We start from the raw sequence: 21471 nt of genomic DNA on the forward strand, positions 1-21471 counted from the left end.
CAAGTTATTTCTCCTCTCAGAAACTCAGTTTCCCCTTCTGTAAAAGGAAGTCTCTTGGCATGCTGTGTTAAGAAACCAGATTCTTTGCCAAGAAAACCCAAGTTCCTTGAGGGCTGTTTCATTACATTTGCACTCACAGTACCTGCCGTAGAGCAGGATCTTAATAAATGCTTTATTGATTGAAGAGTGAGAGCAGAAGACGGACAAGGACAGAGAAAAGCTGGCCAGCTTCATTACTCTCATATTAAATTTAATATATCCATTTTTAAAGTATGTAACAAGAGCTTAATATTCAAGGAAAAAAAGAGAGAGACTATGATGTGCCTGGCCCCCGTGCCTAGGTTCTGTGCTCAGGATTTACTCTATTTGAGAAAGAAAAAGACTTTGATTAAACAACTAGAGAATGTGGCAAGTTAGGTCTATGTATATATATTTAAGCATGCATAGATATAGATTTTATGCATATAAAATTTTGATATTGTTCAATCATCTTTGAGTAATGTCCAGCCCTTCATGACCCCATTAGAGGTTTTCTTGGCAAAGACACTGGAGCGATTCACCATTTCCTTCTCCAGCTCATTTTACAGAGAAAGAAACAGAGGCCAACAGAGTGAAGTGACTTGCCCAAGGTCGTACAAATAGTGTCTGAGTCCAGATTAGAATTCAAATCTTTCTGTTCTAAGTCTGAAATTCTATCCACTGTACCACCTAGTTGCCCAATATGTGTGTGTTTGGGTATAGAAATTATATTCTATTTTAGAATAATTCTAATAAGTATTATTATTGATATATTATATAGTATATATAAATACATTATATATAATATATATACATTATTAGAATATTCTAGTAAAAATATTCTAATAAATAATACAATATACAAAAACTCATGACCTGACCCTCTCTTATTTTATCATTGCTTAAGAATTATATGTGTGTATATATATATATATTATATGCATATATTTCATGCACACTTACATAAATGTACATAATATATAAATATACACTAATATATTACACAAGTGGATGTATATACCTATAAGCGGTGTATATGCTAAAAGAATCCAGTGTAAGAGACAGCAGATTGTGGATTCATCTGGGAGAGCTTCCTGGAGGAGGTCTCCGTGATTGTCCATCAACCATCACTGATTATCTGATCCTCTAATCTTGCCATGCAGGAGCAGTACATTTTTATTCATGATGCCTTGTTGGAAGCCATTCTGGGAAAGGAGACAGAAGTCGCCTCCAATCAGCTGCATAGCTACGTCAACAGTATACTCATCCCTGGTGTGGGAGGGAAGACACGTCTAGAAAAACAGTTCAAGGTAAGAAGGGCAGAATGGCCAAGAAAGAGTTGCAGAGTGGAGAGAACGTTGGGTTGAAGCCACGCTGGGCTGTGCGTCCTGCCCCCTTACTGACAAATCCCTTCTGAACCTCAGACTATGATGGCAGATCTTTGGCCTCTCCCAGCCTTAAATCAATGATCATCTCTGCCCTACTGCAGAGAGACAAAATGTATTCACAGGCAAAATTCCGTGACTGTACTTGAGTTGGATTTAACATGGCGGCCAAGGGAAAGGAATGGTTTCACAGAAGCATAGAATAGAGGCTCTGCGACCGAATGGCCAGTTGGCACAACCCAAAAAGGAAAGCTTGTTGTTATTGTCATTAACAGCTAGTACCTGACTGGGCCCCACACAGAGAAAAGCAGATTTTCCTAGAGAATTTGGCCGTTTAGAAAATGGAGAATTTAGAGAAGTAACCAAAGCATCAGAATCCTCCTTATCCATGTTCTTGATTGGTTTGTCCAATAACTATTGATTAATTTCCTCCTTAGCTGGCCTCATTGATTCTTGTTTAATATAGAAAATTTCTAGATCCTTCTTTGCAAAAATAGTCTTTAAAAAAACTATTGCCAGAGGTACCCACATGACTTAAGAGATTGAGAGCCAGGCCTAGAGATAAGAGGTCATGGGTTTAAATCTGGCTGAAGATCTTCCCAGCCATATGACCCTGGGCAAGTCACTTGACCCCCATTGGCTCATCTTTACTGTTCTTCTACCTTGGAACCAATCCGCAGTATTCATTCTAAGATGAAAGGTAGGGTGTTTTTCTAAGCTGTTTTCATGGGTGACTCACCTTATCTTCAATAAACAGCAAATACTTAATGGGTCTATTTAATGTGTAATAAATAATTGCATTTATATTCAGATATAAGCATAGCTCTAGATGATGAGATATTGATTCAGATCATGTAAGCAGAGTGTTTCCAATTTTCTTTTAAATATTAGCTTAAAGCTTTAACAGCTCATAGAAAGAGGTAAGAAAAGCAGAAAGAGTTATCCCTCCCCCCAAAAAGCACCGTGAGTCTTTTTCATAAAGGTCTGATTTTAAGCCTCTAGATGGGTTCAAGGCCCACTGTGTCATCTGCGTTAGTTGTTCACCTTAAGTTTACTGCAAAGCTTCTGCTTTACTTATAGAAGAAATGGAGAAGCTTTGTGACCTGGTCAAGGCAGTTAAACTCAGTTGCCCAGCCCTTCCCACTCTTCTGCCTTAGACTGATGCTCAGCATCAATTCTAAGACAGAAAGTAAGATGGAGGGAAGGGAGGGAAGGAGGGACAGGAGGGGGAGAGACAGAGACAGAGAGACAAGAGAGAGAGATGGAGTGAGAGGAGAGGGAGAGAGAGACAAAGAGAGAGACGGAGGGAGGGAGAGAGACGGAGGGAGGGAGAAAGACAGAGAGCCAAGAGAGAGAGACGGAGTGAGAGGAGAGGGAGAGAGAGACAAAGAGAGTGACAGAGGGAGGGAGAGACACAGAGACAGAGAGAGAGATGGAGGGAGGGAGAGACACAGAGACAGAGAGAGAGACAGAGGGAGGGAGAGAGACAGAGAGACAAGAGAGAGAGACGGAGTGAGAGGAGAGAGAGAGACAAAGAGAATGACAAAGGGAGGGAGAGAAACAGAGACAGAGAGAGATGGAGGGAGGGAGAGAGACAGAGAGACAAGAGAGAGAGATGGAGAGGGAGAGAGAGAGACAAAGAGTGACAGAGGGAGAGAGAGACACAGAGAGAGAGACAAAGGGAAGGAGCGAGACAGAGAGACAAGACAGAGACAGAGAGAGAGACAGAGAGGAGAGGGAGAGAGAGACATAGAAAGACCGAAGGAAGGAGAGAGAGATTCAGAGAGGAGAGAGTGGGAGAGGGGGAAAGAGACAGCAAGAAGAGGCAGTGTGAATATAGTGGCCAAAATAATGTCAAGATGGCGGCAGCATATGACCAATCTGGGCAGTTTTCCTTTCTGTGGTTATATCCCCTCCAGAAATAAGCTCCCCTCATTTGAATCTCTGCTCCAGAAACGATACTGCAAGGCCAATTAGAGCAGGTGCCAAGTGATGGGAAAATGATAAATGGGCCAGCGCTGCCTCTCACCCTCCCACCCCCAACCCTACCACGGTCATATGGTATTTCTCTCTTCTACAAGTAAAGCAGACGCCTGACAGTCCATTGAAGGTGAACAATTAACAGCAGGAACGGGGGAGATTTTGAAACCCATCTAAATGCTTAGAATAAGACCTTTATAAAAATAATTGAAGTACCTTTTCTGGTAACTGTATGAAATTCTGCTTTTCTTACCCTTTTCCACACTTCCCATACCATTCACACTCACCTCTCAAAAATGTTCATCCCACAAAGAGGCGGGCTCATTCGGCTGGAAAGCCTTATAATTGGTTCTTTCAGGGGTTCTGGCCACCACAGAAACTCAAATAGAAAGGGACAACTGACAAGAGTTGGGGAAAGGCCAGGCAGGATGAAAAATCCCCAAATCCTGCCTAGATGAAGTGAACTATTTGCTGGTCTTGAATCCAGGAAGACCTAGCTTCAGGTATTAAGTGTCTGTGTGATCCTGGACAAGTCACTTAACATCTCATTGCTCTAGGAAACTCTAAGGTTCTAAGTCTCAAATCTGTGCTGGTAGAGGGAATTTGGTCCTCACCTGGGGGTTCCTTAGGCCAGCGTCATCACAGATCTGACCCTTATCTCCTTCCCACCATTACAGGATTGGTTACCATTACTTTTGGAAAAGGAAGCCTTTCCTAGATAGGGATGGATTATAAACAGCCCAATCAATACTCAGGCGCACAACGCTGGAGTTAAACCCAGTGACTATAACAGAAGAGATGGGGAAATCATATTGGTCAACTGTTTTGACGAAAAGAGCTTCTGGTCCCATTGGCCCTCAGATCTTGTCTAATTTCTCTGTGGTTTTATCAAAACCCTAAACATATTTTTCATGATTTTAAGTCATTCTGCTAGCCAACCAGTTAGCTCTCAAGTCAAGAAGCACTTACTAATCACCTACTTTGGGCTCTGAGGTTATAAAGAAAATGGAAAACCAACCCTTGCCCTCAAGGAGGTCTTCTTCTCGATGATCCCATTCCAAATGAAGGCACCATGCCTCCCCTTTGCTGGCAATATGCCTGCCCGAGTGTCCCATCTACCTGAGAAATGATAAGCAAGTGGGCCTCCCCAGAGGAGCAGCATCCCCTTCTAGGACTATGGAATCGGTCATGTCCAGTCTAGGATTCTCCGGCCAGTGGCCTCTTTTGCCATGGGGGTGAATTGATCATAGAGGCATGTCTTGTTTGTTTGTTTTTTCAGCTGGTCACACAATGTAATGCAAAGTACGTTGAGTGTTTTAGTGCCCAGAAAGAATGCAATAAGGAGAAGAACAGAAACTCATCCGTCGTGCCAGGTAAGACTGTCAGTGATCCAGATGATTAATGGGAGGGAGTTTTGGGTCATGGATTGTCCTTGGGTTCTGCATGGAGAAGCAGATGCTAGCAAGGTGGAATTGGAAGGTGTGTTCAGCCAGCACCATCTGTGGACCATCCCAACACAACTAGATGGGGTTCACATGGGCTACAAATACAGTTGGCAGCACCAAGTAAGGCAGCCAGGTGGTTCAATGTCTAGAGTGCTGCGCTCAGGTCAGGAAAGCCCAAGTTCAAATCCAGCCATAAATGACTTAATTTCTCACATAAAATGAGAAGGCTGAACTCGACAGCCTCCCTCGTCCCTTCCATCTCTAAATCAAAAATCTAAGGAGAGTGTTTGGCAGAACATAAAGAATGCTGGGTCTGAGGTCTGAGGACCTGCGTCCAAACAGTTACGACCTGTGCGATGTTGGAAAAGTCATTTTCCTTCCTTAACTATAAAATTGAGGGGATTGGGCCAAATGATCTTTAAGGTTCCTTCTGGTTCTCAATCTGTGATCCAAATGGAGCTCTCATTTTTGTTCATTTCAAGATTCCAAGAAGTAAATTCTGCACATTTTTTTAGCCAAGCAGCTATCACTGAAGTGTTAACTCGCTTCAGGGTTGGAAAGATCTTAGAGGTCAATGGGCCTAACACTCCCATTTTTTTTTAACTTTACGTTCTTAGTAACAATTCTAAGACAGAATTGTGGTCAAGGGCTAGGTAAATGGATTAAGCAACTTGCCCAGGGTCTAAGACCAGATATGAACTCAGGTCCTCCTTATTTCAGCCCTAAAGCTCTATCCATGATACTACCTAATTTCCCCCTAACACTCCCATTGTACAGATGAGGAAACTGTGTCAGAGAGGTTCAGTGACTTCCCCAAGGTCACAGAGCTAATAAGCATCTGAGGTAGTATTTGAACCTAAACTTCCAGTTTCCAAGTCCACCATTTCTCCATCTACTCATAGCTTAAGGATTTGTGGATTTCTCAGAGTGAGCCCTTCCTGAAGAACCCAGGAGACAGCTTTTAAAAACTATTAGCTTCCCTCCCCATGCATAGAAATGATCATTTGTAACTCACCTGATTAAATCATTCGGGAGGATTGGCCAGTTGATTGTCCCCAATCCCAATCTTGGAAGTCAGGGCATGGAGGTGGATGTCTTGAATTTTAGGGTTCTGGAAGGAATTTCTAGAGTGGCAGTCAACTCATCAGTAGGAATCTCCTCACCTATTTGGGGCTCTGGCTTCTCACCTCACTAAGGGCCCCAGAGGAATAGGTTCAGGCATTACGTTTATGTGAGAAACATGAGAAAGGAACAAAGTACTGTTTTTAAGCATAATCTTGGTCCAGTAGAAATAGCCCTGATTGACTTCAGAGGACCCCAGTTCAAATCCCATCTCTGAAAAGATTTTTTTTTCCTTAGACAAGTTACTAACATCTCCCTGTACCTCGGTTTCCTCATCTGTTAAGCAGGGGCTTGAGTTCAATAACTTCTGAAGTCTTCTTCAAAGTCTAAATCCAGAACCCTAATATCAACAATATCTTGAAGTCTTCTACTGGCTTCAGGCCCTGCTCTTGGTTATATGACCCATTGGGAATACCTTTCTGGCAGTTGAATATGATTCTGAAATGATTTTCTTTCTAGGAATGAGCAAAAGCATTTCATTTTCTAGGCTGATGAAAATAGAGACAGCTTTTTTGGAATGGGGTGGGTTGGGGGGCGGAGACTTAACTCATTACAGAGCTCTCAGGGAGCTCTCTCAGTTGGGTCTGTCTAAAAATGAGAAAGTGATTTTTGTTTCTGTGTTTTGGTTTTTTTCCCCATCATAGCTGAACGTGCTAGAGTGGGCCTTGCACCCTTGCCTGGAATGAAAGGAACAGATTACATAAATGCGTCCTATATCATGGTGAGACATCAATGCTTAATTATATATAAATGTGTATATATATGAATTTTGTAAATTAATTCATAAATAAATGTATAAATTAGTTCATAATAAAATTTCATAAATAAAATTAAAAATAAAAATTATGATTTAGTTTATAATTAAAATTTATGAATTATAGACATTATAAATTATAAATAAAATAAACAAGTTTATTTATAATTAAAATTATAAATCAAATTTATAATTTAGCTTATAATTAACATTTATATATAAATTAAAAATAAGCATTATAAATTAGTTTATAATTAAAATGTATAAATAAAAATAAATATAAATTAGTTTATAATTAAAATTAAGAACAAAATTATAGATTCATTTATAATTAAAATGTATGAATTAAATTTATAAATTAGTTTATAAATTAAATTAAATTTATAAATAAAATAAATTATAAATGAATGGGGAAAAAATCAATTAAACCAAAAGGGTTAAATAGAAGATCACCATTAACTGGCCAATTTCCTGGTTCCTGTAACAGGAGATGAAAACATGAGCCTTTCTGGAGGGTAGAGCCTTTAAGAGTGGGGGCCCAGAACTGCTACTCTGAGTCAAGATAAGCTCTTTTCTTTCTTTTGAGTTAAGATAATGCATTTCGATTGTTAATTTCACCCTTCCACATGTTTAAATAAACGTTGAAATTAGCGTTCAGCAAAAGCAGCCGGGGAATTGCCAGTGGAAGCCGAGTTGGAGGGAATTTGCCTTTGCGTTAGCTGAAGCACACTGAAGAAGGAGTCAGATGCTCGGCTGCCTTTCGCAAACACGTTAGCACTCTCTCAGCAGAACTGTCTGTGTCAGGAATAGCACAGGTGTCACAGTGGGGTTTTTTTTTTCTTCCCATTAAAGGGCTACCATAGGAGCAACGAATACATCATAACCCAGCATCCTCTGCCACACACCACGAAAGACTTCTGGCGGATGATTTGGGATCATAACGCACAGATCATTGTCATGTTGCCAGACAACCAGAGCCTGGTAAGGAAGGCGCCATGGCTTCTGCCCCACCAGCGCCGGGCCATGGAATTTCTCGGTTCTCTTTACCAGCTGGCTCCAGCTCTGCCTTCTAGAATGATTCCACTTGTGAACTCTCTCCCCTGCCTCATTGACGCCTTCACGTATACAAGACTTCATCTCCCTCCTCTGAGCCTTTGCACAGATAGTCCCCCAAACCCTCGTGTGCTCCCCTCTTTCCCTTCTGCCTCTGGGAACCCGTGTCTGGCTCTCTTTGAGGCTCTGCCATGGGATATTGGGCAGAGCATTTCCTGTCTCTAAATGTGGTTCCTTCTTCTTTTTCCCCTAATACAAGGATTCTTCATCTTTATTTTTATTTTTTTTTTTGTCTTGGAGCTCTTCTTAGAATAATGTTTTTAAGTAATTGAAGGAAATGTTCAATTGCAGTTAGTGGTGATGGAGCGTAAAGATGTCATTTCCTTTTGCCCCATCCAAGCCCTGCTCTCTCCCCTCAGAGCCTTTTGAGGGTAGGGACAATTTTTACTTTTCCCTGTGTGTCCTCAGGACCTAGCAAGTTGCCTGGCACATAGAAAGCTCTTAGAAAATCCTTACTGAAATGCATTTCGTTTTGAAATCTAAACAAATAACCTCCCCTTGTGGGCAAATCTGTGAGCCTCCCTGGACCTCGGTCACAGATAGTCATAGATTTAGAGCTTGACCTCCTCATTTTATTGATGAAGAAACCGAGGTGGAGAGCAGGTAGGCTACTAGCTGAGGAGGGGCAGGCTGGGTTTCAAACCTATGACTTCCTTCTTTTTTTAACCCTTCCCTTCCATCTTAGAATCTATACTGTGAATTGGTTCCAAGGCAGAAGAGCGGTAGGGGATAGACAATGGGGGTCAAGTGACTTGCCCAGGGTCACACAGCTAAACCTATGTCTTCTGACTCCAAATCCAACCATCTTCCCACCATGGCACGCCGCCAAAGAATGAATAAGTCCTTTTTTTTTTCTTTGAATGTTTATTTTTTTTTCAGTTGATTGAAAAGTTTTATTTAATCAATTAATATAGAGTATTTTTCCATGGTTACATGATTCATGTTCTTTCCCTCCCCTTCGAAGTGCCTTTTTTACAGAGATGCTTTAAGAATCGTGTCAGAATCATAGCGTTAAGCCTGAAGGGAGACAACAGATCTAAGCCCCTCATTTGACAAATGAGGAAAGGGAGTCCCATAGAAATAATGGGATTTGCCCAAGGTTACTCGGGTATTAAGTGGCAGAGGCAGGTTTTGAACTCAGATCTCTTGACTCCAAATGGAGTATTTTTTTCTACTGGCTCATACTTTTCCCCTTCTATAGGAAAAGGGCTTTTAAAGTCCTAACTTCATATATGATGGTATTCGTCGTTTCTGTCCAGGCTTTTCAGTTGTGCCTGACTCTATGACCCCATTTGGAATTTTCTTGTAAAGACACTGGCATGGACTTATTGACCCTTCTGCTCCTTGGCTAATTGGCCAGAAATCACTTTGTGTCTCACTTAAATGACCGGACTAAAATTGTCTCCAGACATAAGGACGAACTAGGACCAAAGAAAGGAGAAGGATACGAAGGACGGAGATGCAGAGTATTCCCATTGTTCCCCTCTTGGTTCTCTTCCAGAAGGATGAGGGTCCTTCCTGGTGCCTCCACACCCCCATCTGTGAGCAAATGACAATTCTAGGCTGGCTCTGTCAATTGGGTGGAACAATAGAAAGAGACCCGAGTTCTGATCTCACTTCAGTTCCATAGTAGCTGTGTGACCCTGGATAAGTCACTTCCCTGCTCTTGGGCCTCATTTTCCTGATTGCAAAATAAAGGGACTAAATTTAAGGGTCTCTAATGCCCCTTCCAGGTCCTAATCTCGTTTTCTTGTTGAACAGGCAGGTAAGGGGGGAAAGAGGAAGGTTCTGGCAGGCTAGGCAACTCGTGGTCAGGTTACTTAGAGGAATGATGAGATTTAAAACTATGATTATCTACCCTTTCTAATAAATTTTATGAAATATATATCTGGGTAGAAATATTAATTTAATTTTTTCAGTGAGGAACTGGAAGCATTCATCCACCTTGACTAACCGAGAGTCACTCTAACAGGCAGGATTATCCCTATGGGGGACTGGGAGAGGGGAAGCCTGGGTGCAAATCTCAGCTCCTGAGCTATAACCTGTGCCACCTTAGGGCGGTCATTTGATTTGAGTGAGGCAGTTCATTGGTACAGTGGATAGAATGATGCTGGCCATAGAGCCAAGAAGAGCTGGGTTCAAATCCAGTCTCAGACACTACCTCTATGATCCTGAGCAAGTCTCAAAATCCCTGCTTGCCTCAGTTTCCTCATCAGTAAAATGTAGCTAAGTGGCCCAGAGGATAGAGCACTGGACCTCGAGCCAGGAAGACTCCTCTTTCTGATCTCAGATCTAACCTCAGATACTGTGTGACCCTGGGCAAGCCACCTCATCCTGTTGGCCTCAGTTTCCTCATCGGTAAAATAATCTGGAGAGGAAAATGGTAAACCACTCCAGTATCTTTGCCAAGAAAACCCCCAATGGGGTCATGGAAAGACAGACATAACTGAAATGACTCAACAAAAACAAAATGGGAATAATGATAGCATCTACCCCCACCCCCAGGGTGGTTGTGAGGATCAAAGGAGATAATATTTGGAAAGTGCTTTGCAAACCTTAAAACTCTATAAATGTTCATTTCTATGATCCTCAAGTTCCTCATCTGTAAAATGGGCTTAATAATCTTTGTACTGACTATTTCACAAGGTTTTGGTTTTTGTGTATGTGTGAGCAGAAAGCTTCTTAAACCCGACTAAACTATATAATCACGAATTACTGTCATTATTCATTTTATGAGTCATCATCAACCAGTAGCTGGCCAGGTTAGGACTGATTGGCACGTCCAGTCATGGAATCAAGCCTTATTCTCAATAATCCACTGACTGATGGAAGCTTCAGAAAACTAGAAATGAATTTGTTCTTTTCCACCAAATGCTACACGCTTCATACCTGCAGCATTTGTAAGAACTTCCACCAGCGTGACTCCTAAAGGATCATTCAATGGGCCGTGCATTTCTCTTCCCAAAGTCTATCCACTGCACCGCTTTTGAGGGTCTTGAGGTCCTTCCGTGAAATGTCAGGCAAAAATAGACCGTGTGGTTGTCTCTCGTTTTCAGAGTTTGGCTCGGATTCCAAAGGTTGCACACTCAGCTGCAGACGTTTTCCTAAGAGCAGCACATTCTTTCTGCAAATATCTTATTGTTTGGTCCTTAACTTAAAAAAAAAAAGATTAAAAATTTCCTGACCTGCAAGATATTGTAGTATTATGGATACAGCCAGGAAGACCTAGATTCAGGGTCAGCCTCTGACATGTTAGTTGTGTCACCCTGGGTAGGTCACTTCCTTTTTTTTTTTTTAACCCTTACCTTCTATCTTAGAATTGACACTAAGTATTAGTTCCAATGCAGAAGAACAATAAGGGCTAGGCATTGAGGGTTAAGTGACTTGCCCAGGGTCACACAGCTAGAAAGTGTCTGAGACCAGATTTGAATTCCCATCTCTAGACTTGGCTCTCCCTCCACAGAGCCCTCAGTTGTCCTTCCAGATTATTATAAAGAAAGCCTCCTTTTGTTGTGACTTTGGATTCTGCTCATGCCACATTGCCTCCAGACTGTCATCATTCATAGAACAAGCAATTATTGAGTGCCTGCTGAGTTCCAGGTACCACATGAGGTGCTAGATGTATAAAAACAAAACTGTGCCTGCCCCCAAGAAGCTTATGTTCTCTTGAGAGGAAATCCATCCTCCATGATCATCTGCACATAGAAGGCTGACTCTTAGATCTCTGGATCCAATCAGTCTCTCCCTCAAGCTCCAAACCCACGTCCCAAGATGACTAATGGATATTTCAGATTCAGTGTTCTATAGACACAGGTCCAGGTCCCAAAGAGAACTCGTCCACTTCCCCCCAGATCCCTTTCCTCTTCCTACCTTCCCTGGAACTCTCCAAGGTACCACCATTCTTCCAGTCACCTAGGCGCGCCATCTTGGTGTTCTCCTCAGTTCTGCATTTTCTCTCCCACCATCCATAGCCAATGAGTGTCCAACTCTTGCTACTTCTGTCTCCACCACAGGCCTAACACGTGTCCCCTTTCTTCTCTCTTTCCATAGCCCCACCACCCTGGTTCAGGCCTTCATTAGCCTCCAAACTGGTCTTTCCCAGCTCCAGTTCAGCATCGATGAGACTGCCAAAGATTGTCCATAGGATATATCAGATTTTCTTGCTTCCCTTCTCAGTAAATAACAGTGACTTCTTACTACCACCCATGAGATTATAATTATAACAAACATAATGTAAATATAACAGTAACAATAGCCAGCAGTGATAGAGTGCTTACCATGGGCCAGACATTGTGCTAAGTGCTCTACAATTATGATCTCATTTGATCCTCACAATCACCCTGGGAGGAAGACAATGATTATCCCCATTTTACAGAAGTGGAAACTGAGGCAAAAAGGAAAAGTGATTTGCCCGGCATCACCCAACTAATAAGTGTCTGAGTCTGGATTTGACTTCGGGTCTTCCTGACTCCATACAAAATAATTTAGTGAGGGGAGGTTGCAATCTGAGATAGAATGTGAGCTGAGCCTTACAAGAAGCTACACTTTCAAAGAGAAGCAGCAGCTCCACTTGCTATACGGTCTGGAGAGGAGGAGGCATTTTAAGCATGGAAGGCAGCCTGTGAATGGGGAGAGGAGAAAAAATGGAGCGTCGGTCTGTCTGGTGAATTGCTCCCAAGAGAGCAAATCCCTTCGGCTGCCTTCATCCCAATTAGCTCACTTATTCCTTCTGGAGGAGGCAGGAAACACCGACGTCTCTTGCATTCTGGTTTGTTTGGGATGCCTTGGCAGAGACCACTTTAATAATTCACCATCCTCCCAAAGATCCCCCGTGGCATTCGCTGGGCCAATCCGTATTGATTCTATGACAGTTCCTTCCTTTGTACAGACCACACTCAATCTCTGATCTGTCTCAGCCCGTATGCTGAGTTTTAAAAATAAAGTGGATTTGGCAATAAGCTATTGAAACATGAGAGGGTGATGAGTGTTATTGGGCCACTGACTCCGTTTTAATTCCCAAGTGCAGGAGGAAGCAAAGTTCTCTTGATTGGGTACATTGTTGCTTCTTTTTTTTTTCTTCCTGAATTCTTATGGACATGATGGGTGTAAGCCACAAAGGGTTCTGGGAGAAGCCAAGCCTTTTCAGGAAAATTTCCAATCCAGTCTAAAAGAGTTGGAGCCATGCGGTGTGTGTTATCTCTTTGCCATTTTAATTTATTACATGGGGGGGGGCAAGAGACAGAACAGAATTATGGCCAGAGAACCATCCTCAAAGCCAAAATGACCTGAGTTCAATGTTCCTCTGACCCATGTAGTCCATATGACCCTAGGTAAGTCACTTACCATCTTATTGCTCTGGGAGATTCATTCAAACTCAGTTAAAGTGAAAGTGCAACCTGCACTGAAAGTTCCTGTTTCCTTATTTGTGAGTTTCTTATATTGCTGACGTCCCTAGTCTGATCCCTGCCCACACTGGGGATTTTTTAATTTTTTAATTTCTAAAAATACCCACCAGGACCATTATTCGATATACCACCATCCCAGTAGGGAGCACTCGCAAAGGTCAGAAACAACAGGACCAGCCCTTGGCTCTCTTAACTTTAGCCCTCTACAGTTTGCTCATTTAGCCCAAAGACTTCTCGATTTAGATATGGAAGTGAGCTTGGTGGTCACCTCATCCAACCCCCTGATTTTATAGATGTAGATGCTGAAGTTGAACCCATGTTCAGATCTTCCAACTCTGTGTTCTTCTCATGGTATGTGGCTGTGAATGAGAATGAGACAATATACTCTATGTAAGTTCGAGGTAGCATGAGGTGATTTGTCCTAGTTTCAAAGAGGACCAATGATATCGAGGCAGCATTTTACAGTCATCAGCCTCACTCTCTCTTGCAAAACAAAAGTCGGGATGACTGGTGTAGTATCATATCGTCAGAGGACCTGGGTTCAAATATGGGCTCTTCTACTTGTTGGCTGTATTACCTTGGGAAAGTCACCTAATCCACTTTGGGTAGATTTGGGGCCTCAGTATCCTCCACTGTAAAATGAGAGGGTTGGACCATAGGGTTGGTACAATGGGAATTGAGTCACTGACTTTGGAGTTAAAGGACCTTGCTTCAGGTTGCCTTCTGACTTTGGGAAAACCACTTAACTTCTCTGACCTTTTCTTTCCTCATCCCTAAAATAGCGAAATTAGAGTAGATGGCCTCTAATCCCTTCCAGCTCCCCCAGTCTGTGATCTGACATTCAATGATCTTGAAAGTCTAAATCTCTGACCCTTTAGGAAGAACAATGGATTTTGTATAAGTTGTACCCCTTTGTCTGCCATGCATTCCTTCCTCGTCTCTAGCTTTAAGAGTCATTGGTTTCCTTCAAAACATAACCAGGGTACCATCTTCTACATGAAGCTTTTCCTGATCCCCTAATATTTAGCCCTCTTTCTCTCCTTCTGGCAATTACTTCATGGATCCTTTGAATATAAACTTATCTGTGTACATGTCATATTCCACCACCACACCAAGAAAATAGCAACCTCTTGAGGCAGGTACCATTTTGTTGTTGTCTCTGATCTCCAGTGCCTGCCATAGTGTCTGGTGTCAGCAGATATTTGTTGAATTCAAATTTTGGGGAGAGACAGAGACACAGAGAGACAGACAGAGACAGAGACAGAGAGACAGACAGAGAGAGAGAGAGAGAGCGGGACAGAGACAGAGGAAAGAGGAAAGGAAAGATATTGTTAGACTTTGCATATGATCAAGGAAAAACAAGTGTTTTGTAGGCTCAACGGTCAAATCTGTTTTCTTCCTCTAGGCAGAAGATGAGTTTGTGTATTGGCCAAGTCGAGAAGAATCTATGAACTGTGAGGCCTTTACTGTGACCCTCATTAGCAAAGACAGATTGTGCCTCTCTAATGAAGAGCAAATCATCATCCATGACTTTATCCTCGAAGCCACACAGGTAAAGATCCCCGGACTGATGTGTAATAGAGCCCTGGTGGGCTTCCAGATTGGTCTTCCAAATCTCATTGACGTTAATCATCAAAAAGAGAAAGCTTCCCACCCTCTCCTTCTCCCCATGCCTTTCAGAAGATTTCCTTTTGAAATTCTCTTCTCTTTAAATGTTTTAACTCTTCCATTCTATCCTAGTAACAACTCAAAGACAGAAGGGCAAGGGCTAGGCAATGGGGGTTAAGTGACTTGCCCAGGATCACACGGCTAGGCAGTGTTTGAGGCCAGCTTTGAACCCAGGACCTGCTGACTCCAGGCCTGGTGCTCTATCCATTGTGCTGCCTAGATGACCATCCTTTATATCTTTTTAAGATTTTTTCAAGCTAAGTAGACTTGCATTCAGCTGCACCTCATCATCCTGATGCAGCAGACAGGAAAGCGTATTGACTTGATCACAAAAACAATCTCCTGGAACTCCTTCATGCTTTCTCTGGTGTTTGAAGCATCAGTCCTAGGAGGGTTTGCTCCGGGAAGAAAAGTCGAGGTTTTCCATATATCTGTGTCATTTAGAGCCATAAGAGAACAGATTAGAGGCCACAGCCCAGAATAGTGATGAGACCTCCAGAGAAAGAAGAGTTGAGTCGGGTGGATGTGGATCAAAGCACACTGTCTTTCACATCAGTGTATTTACAGTTTTATTGGGGGGGGGGGGTTGTATGAGTGTGCTCTGACCACAGGGACCAAAATGGAAGTGGGTTTTGCATAATAATACTTGTATGGCCCAGATTGAATTACTTACCATCTCCAAGTGGGGCCAGGGAAGAGAGAGAAGAAGATGGTTTGGATCTTATAATTTTGGAAAACATTTGTTGAAATTATTATTACATGCGATTAGGAAAATAAAATATCTTTGGATCAAATTTTTAAAAAATGAAAAAGAATAGAGGTGCGAGAGCTACTGGCCTTGGAGACAAAGAGCCCTGGGTTCAAATGGTGCCTCCAACACAGACTGTGATCAGTCACTTGGCCTTCCAGTGCCCCAAGTACCTCAAAGACTCTAGGCTGCAGAACAGGCATCCAGTGACCATGGTAGATGGAGTTCCATTACCAGAAGTTCCTTATGCCAAAGAAATCACCGTTCCAGACCAAATAAGAAAACAGTTATGGGCTAAGTGAACATTTAGAGCTCTGCTAACTTGTCATGGACTCTCCCAACCCAATCTTTTTTTAATTTACTTTAATTAAATGGCTTGTACTTTGAACTTTCAAAATGAACAAATCTCTTTCCCTTCTACCTCCCCCCATTCCATTTAAAAAAAATTAAAAAAGCTCTTTTAACAATAAATGATAATTAAGCAAAACAAATGACTGCACTGGCTACCTCAGAAAAAAGATCTCTTTCTGTACCCTGAATCCCTGGATGTTAGACTATGTCCTAGCCCTCTTTTTTTATTCCAGTGACACGAGGGTATCATGTTTTGTTGTAAAGTCTATCAGAATTCGCCCATGACTAGATAGTCCCTCCTTGTATCTCCTGGGGGTTTTCCTCATACCTCTGGGGTATGGGGGTGGTATAGCACCCTAGACAGTTACTGGGACCCAACGATAGGCTGTTTTACCTAATTTCACCTTTGCCAGAATTCTTATCCTCTCTCAGAAACAAATGCCTCAGACAATAGAGCATTGAATTAAATGCTAGATCCTTTGATGTGTGTGTGTTGTGTTGATTTTAGGATGACTACGTCCTAGAAGTCCGGCACTTTCAGTGTCCCAAGTGGCCCAATCCAGATGCCCCTATAAGCAGTACTTTTGAACTTATCAACGTCATCAAAGAAGAGGCCTTAACAAGGGATGGGCCCACCATTGTTCATGATGAGTGAGTATCTGTTTCTTCTTTTGAAAGATAAATGCTTTTCATGAATTAGTCACTGCTATGGTGGAAGGAATGGGAAAACCCAATTCTCTTTTTGGGGGGTGGATTTTACTGATTTAATTTTATAAATAAACATATGTACGTACACAGGGATGGGTTTCTTGTTAAATGACATTTCATTGTCATCGCCATTAAAATTCATTAATTTTATGCATCCTCAAGGTTATAATAATTCCCTTAGAAATAAAGACCATGTCTAAGGCTATAAGGACCTCTTATTTAAGTACTTAATTCCATGTATGACAGAATCTGAGTTGGAAGGAACTTGGGGGGCCATCTGGTCTAAGCTGTACCTAGAACATCCAGTCTTTGAAGACGTCAGATCACCGCCTCTAGATAATTCATTTCTACTTTCGTATAACTGATTGTTAGGAAGTTTTTTCTTGACATCAAGCCTAAACCCAACTCTCAGCCACTTTTTCCGGATTTAGCCCTTTGAGAGAGGCCACTCTTAGAGCCAAGAAGACCTAGATTCAAGACTCCCTCTGACCCATCCTGGCTGTGTGACTCTGGGCAAATTACTGAACCAATCTGTGTCCTCTAAGACTAACTGATAGGGAAGGTGCCAGCCTTCATTGGTAAAGGGACCTTCGTCATCTAGCAGTCTCAGATGCCAGTGAAACCACAGGGCTTGTCTTTTGCTCTACTCCTTTATGTCCACTGAGACCAACAAAAACAAATCTAATGCCTCTCCCAAGTGATGGAAAACCTTTCCTAGACTAGAAGACAACAATTATATTCTCCTGCCCCACTGCCAAAGTTTTTCTTTATATCTTTAGTTCCTGTTCTCTCTCGTCTCTTGACCTTCTCCAGCTTATCAGTGCTCTGCCTGATTATATTAATATTGATGATTAATACTGACATCAGTATAGCTTAAATAGCCCTACCATTGCAGTGTATTTGCCCATTTCATTTTGAACATCAGAGGACCCCAGACTGGACCTCAGTTGCTCTCTAACCCAATCCCATGATTTTACATTTGAGAACATTGAAACACAAAGCATTTAGGTGACTTACCCAAGGTCATAGCGGTAGTAAACACCAGAAATGGAATTGGAACCCAGATCCTCTGACTTCATAGCTAGCATTCTTTCTATTATACTGGGAACTGGGAAAGAAACAAATCATTGCAGCAGATTGCCCATGACCTTTCCAATGGTTGCTTGGTGCCTTGGTTTCCAAGAACAAGCAAGCCAAGTTCCCAATCTCAGATTCAGAACATAATGAGAAAAAGAGGGGTAGAGTCACATAAACCTTATGGTGCATGAATACCACCAGTTGTCTTTCATGGCTGGTTCAGCCCACAGAGCTGCTTCTTGACCCTAGGCCCAGTGGTCCATGTGTCTTCCTGATATTTAGATAATAAGGCATAATTATAGATTGCTTTATTTCACTGTCATTCCAAAGATTTTATGGCTACTTGGGAAGCACAATTCAGTCTCAGTGCTACTGTTGTCTTCCATCACTTGCTATGTTTGTTCATTCAATATCTGTGGCCAACCAGATTTCTTACTGTCACAAATTAATATTTTTTAAACCCTTCTTCTGTCTTAGAATCGATACTAAGTACTAAGCCAAAAGAGCAGTAAAGGCTAGAAAATGGGGATGAAGTGACTTCTCCGGGACCACACAGGTAGAAAATGCCTGAGGCCACATTTAAACCCAGGACTTCCCATCTCCAAGCCTGGCTTTCTATCCACTGAGCCTCCTAACTGCTCCCTTCCATCCCATTATTAATAAAGACTGCATGGAGTAGATATCAAAGCTTACTTACCCCACTTTGAATCTCAACTTAACTAGTTATACAACTGTAGAAAAGTCCCCTGAAGCCTCAGTTTCCTCATCTGTAAAATATTCATGCCACCTCCCTGAGAGGGTAATTAAAAAAAAATCAAGTCAGATAATGGAAGTAAATTTTGTCTCCATGAATATAAGCTCTCCCACTTTTTGCTCTCCAAGGCAGGAGTCAAAGAAACCTTAGAGCCTGGCAGGTTATGAAGGTGAGTTTTCATCCAGACAGGACAGGTGGGACCCTACTGCCTCCTGGACAAGTAGAGGAATGGCTCCGTGTTTTTTGGTATGTGCCATGGAATCTTTGAAAGCAGTCACTTCCCCGGATCCTTTGGCACATAAACACCCCAAGGTTTTGCTCAAAGATCTGTGCTTTGATGTTCCTTATCAGAGTTTTCCTAGCAGGACAAAATCACCTCCTTTCTTGACCTTTCTTTGGACTCCGACTAAACCATTCTTGTCTTAGATGTTCGTCCATTGCTTTGGTGCTGATCTCCAGCTGGATCAAGATGGCGTCTTCATGGCGTGTTTCTTCTGTGGATGTGGCTTTCTTTATGGTCTTAGATGTTTATTTGTTTGGGACGGGGAGGGATAGATAGGGCTGTCCCTTGTCTATTCCTGGCAAATGGTGACCTGATGATTTTCCTGAGAAAACTCATGACATATTCCCATTACCCAACAGCAGATTCCAGCTTACTTCAAAATAATTAAACCCGATTGTAGAATGGCTCTTGCCATTAATGGAACACATATGTTTCATTCATATAATAAGCTACTTGAGTTGCCTATTACTAATAATTCCTCACTGATTAACACAGAATTGATTTTGCTTGGCTCTTCCAGTCCCTAAAGCATTCGTTATTAAGTTATTAAATATTATTATTAGTTATTAAGTCAACTGTCCCTAAATTTTACCCTTATTTCTACTACTATCTCAGATTGTCATATTGCCCTCATTTTGAATACGTCTCTCCCTTTCTCTACCCACTGATGGGTTTTTTTTAATTAAAGAAAGAAGGGGAAAAAGCAGGTCAGCATTGCACTCCTCTCATGCTCAGCAAAGAGGGGAAAGATGTATGTTTTTCAGATCTTCTCCAGAGTCAAGCTTGGTTTTATTCGGTCAACCAAACAATGTGCTAGGCATTGTACTAAGCAATGGGACACAAGTACAAAGAATGAAGCAATCCCCTGCTCTTAGCAACCTCATTGTGGCCCTGTCTACACAGCACAAAGCAGAATGGCAATATGAAAAACCACCGTTATTTTTATCCCTGTAGATGGCCTTTTTTTTTTATGAAAGTTAGGGCAAAAATTCCATTCTAAGGCCTGAAGCATCTTATTCTACTTTGATCAGAAAACCAGTTTCTACCAGATTTTGTGACATCCAAATGATTTTCCTGGTCAGATCTTTTTCTCAAGTTTTTCCCTGCCCCGACTCTCCTCCACATAAACTTCCTGGGTTTTCACAAGCTATATTAATTCCAGGAAAGTTCTACCACAGCTGCCCTTGAAACCCCAAGCTCAATTCACAGTTCTGCCTCAGCTCCAGAACCTGCAGGCATTTCAAGCAGACGGCATATGACTCCTCTGGTGTTTCAGGGAAAGGGAAGAGCAGGGCATTGGGTTAGAGAAGGGCTTGGAAGTGGCTTTCAGACACTTTTCTCGATAACTGGATTCCGGAGCAGATTCATAGTGGGTGGCACCTCTGGTGCCAAGTAAAAGAAAATGCCCCCAGTGTGGAAGCCCCAGCTCCTCATCCCTAGGAGAGGGTGACGTCATACAGGGGATTTCCTAGGGAGGCAGTGCTTCTCTTCAGCCTGAGATGTTGGAGGACAGAGTTATAGGAAAGGAAATAAAAGTTGCAAGTGCAAAGCATCACTGAAATACAATGAGGCCACCTTTCTTACCCAACATTGAGCAGCAGCGGATCCACACTAGTAAATTGTCCAGACAAGTTGTCTCTAAAATACCAGCATTTATTTGAATGATTTCTCATGGAAATATTTCTAGGATTGACTGACTGAGCCTGCCCAGCCCCTCGAGGCACTCTTATTTTATTATTTTCAGATGATATTGGGCTGACCTAAGTCCAAGAATACTGCAGTGTCCTCAGTGCATCTCTTCATTACTTAAGAGTCAAGCTTAGCAATCCACACAGAAGAAACCAAGTGGATGAAAAATGTCTGTTCTCCACTTAATATACAATTGAATAGTCAGTCCATTTAGTGTTTGTATATCAGTACATATACATGGGACGGGCATCACAGAGAGTTAAGTTGGACCTATTTGAATGGGAAGAAAATGTGTCACTTAGATGCTCAGCATCCCCAGACAGCTCCCTAAGTCTGCTTGCTAGAGGAAAAATTTTATAACAATTAAATTGCAGGACCAGTCTCTGCCCCATCTCCTCAGTGGGTAACTTGTGTCTCTGGTTCATAGTGACCAATGACAGAGTGAGTCTGATCATGAGAAGAGGCTTTTACTCTTGAAGCTATTGGGAGAAATGTGGATTCCTTGCACCAAAAAATCGCAGGTCCAGCTCAAAAATTATCTTTAGAATTTTTTTAATTTAATGTGTTTGTATTCATTTATTTATATATTTACAAGCATAGATCGTCTCCCACCCTTCCTCTCTGCTTGATTAGAGAAGAAGGGAGATCAGTTATGTAGCAAGAGTAAGGGATAATGGATGGAGAGCCCAAATGCTCTAATGGTATCCATTGAAGTTATTTTTTTAAACCCCTCCATTCTGTCCTAGAATCAATAATAAGTATTGGTTCCAAGGCAGAACGGGGGGGGGGGGGGAGGGGGGGTTTCAATGACTTGCCTAAGGTGACACAGCTAGGAAAAGTCTTTGGCCAGATTTGAACTCAGGAAGAAGAATCTTCCTGGGGACAGCTCAGTAATTGAAAGTCAAGCTTAGAGACAGGAGGTCCTGGATTCAAATATGATCTCAGACGCTCCCTACCTGTGTGACCCTGAG

At 42.1% G+C, this 21471-nt stretch overlaps 1 protein-coding gene and 1 long non-coding RNA gene across 2 annotated transcripts in view; one reads left to right on the forward strand and one right to left on the reverse strand.

The window, feature by feature from the left end:
* Nucleotides 1-6622, reverse strand: part of LOC130455404 (uncharacterized) — a 33157-nt gene extending 26535 nt beyond the window's left edge. Inside the window, exon 1 of the long non-coding RNA XR_008913348.1 lies at nt 5844-6622. This is a non-coding gene — a long non-coding RNA (uncharacterized LOC130455404). The remainder of the gene's footprint in view (nt 1-5843) is intronic.
* Nucleotides 1-21471, forward strand: part of LOC130455403 (receptor-type tyrosine-protein phosphatase gamma-like) — a 40697-nt gene that overhangs the window by 7873 nt on the left and 11353 nt on the right. Inside the window, exons 7-12 of the mRNA XM_056804344.1 lie at nt 1182-1328; nt 4663-4756; nt 6595-6671; nt 7557-7685; nt 14628-14774; nt 16498-16640. Of these exons, the coding sequence (XP_056660322.1) occupies nt 1182-1328; nt 4663-4756; nt 6595-6671; nt 7557-7685; nt 14628-14774; nt 16498-16640 (737 nt within the window). The remainder of the gene's footprint in view (nt 1-1181; nt 1329-4662; nt 4757-6594; nt 6672-7556; nt 7686-14627; nt 14775-16497; nt 16641-21471) is intronic.

The sequence above is a fragment of the Monodelphis domestica genome, chromosome 7, assembly GCF_027887165.1.
Source record: "Monodelphis domestica isolate mMonDom1 chromosome 7, mMonDom1.pri, whole genome shotgun sequence".
NCBI lineage: Eukaryota > Metazoa > Chordata > Mammalia > Didelphimorphia > Didelphidae > Monodelphis > Monodelphis domestica.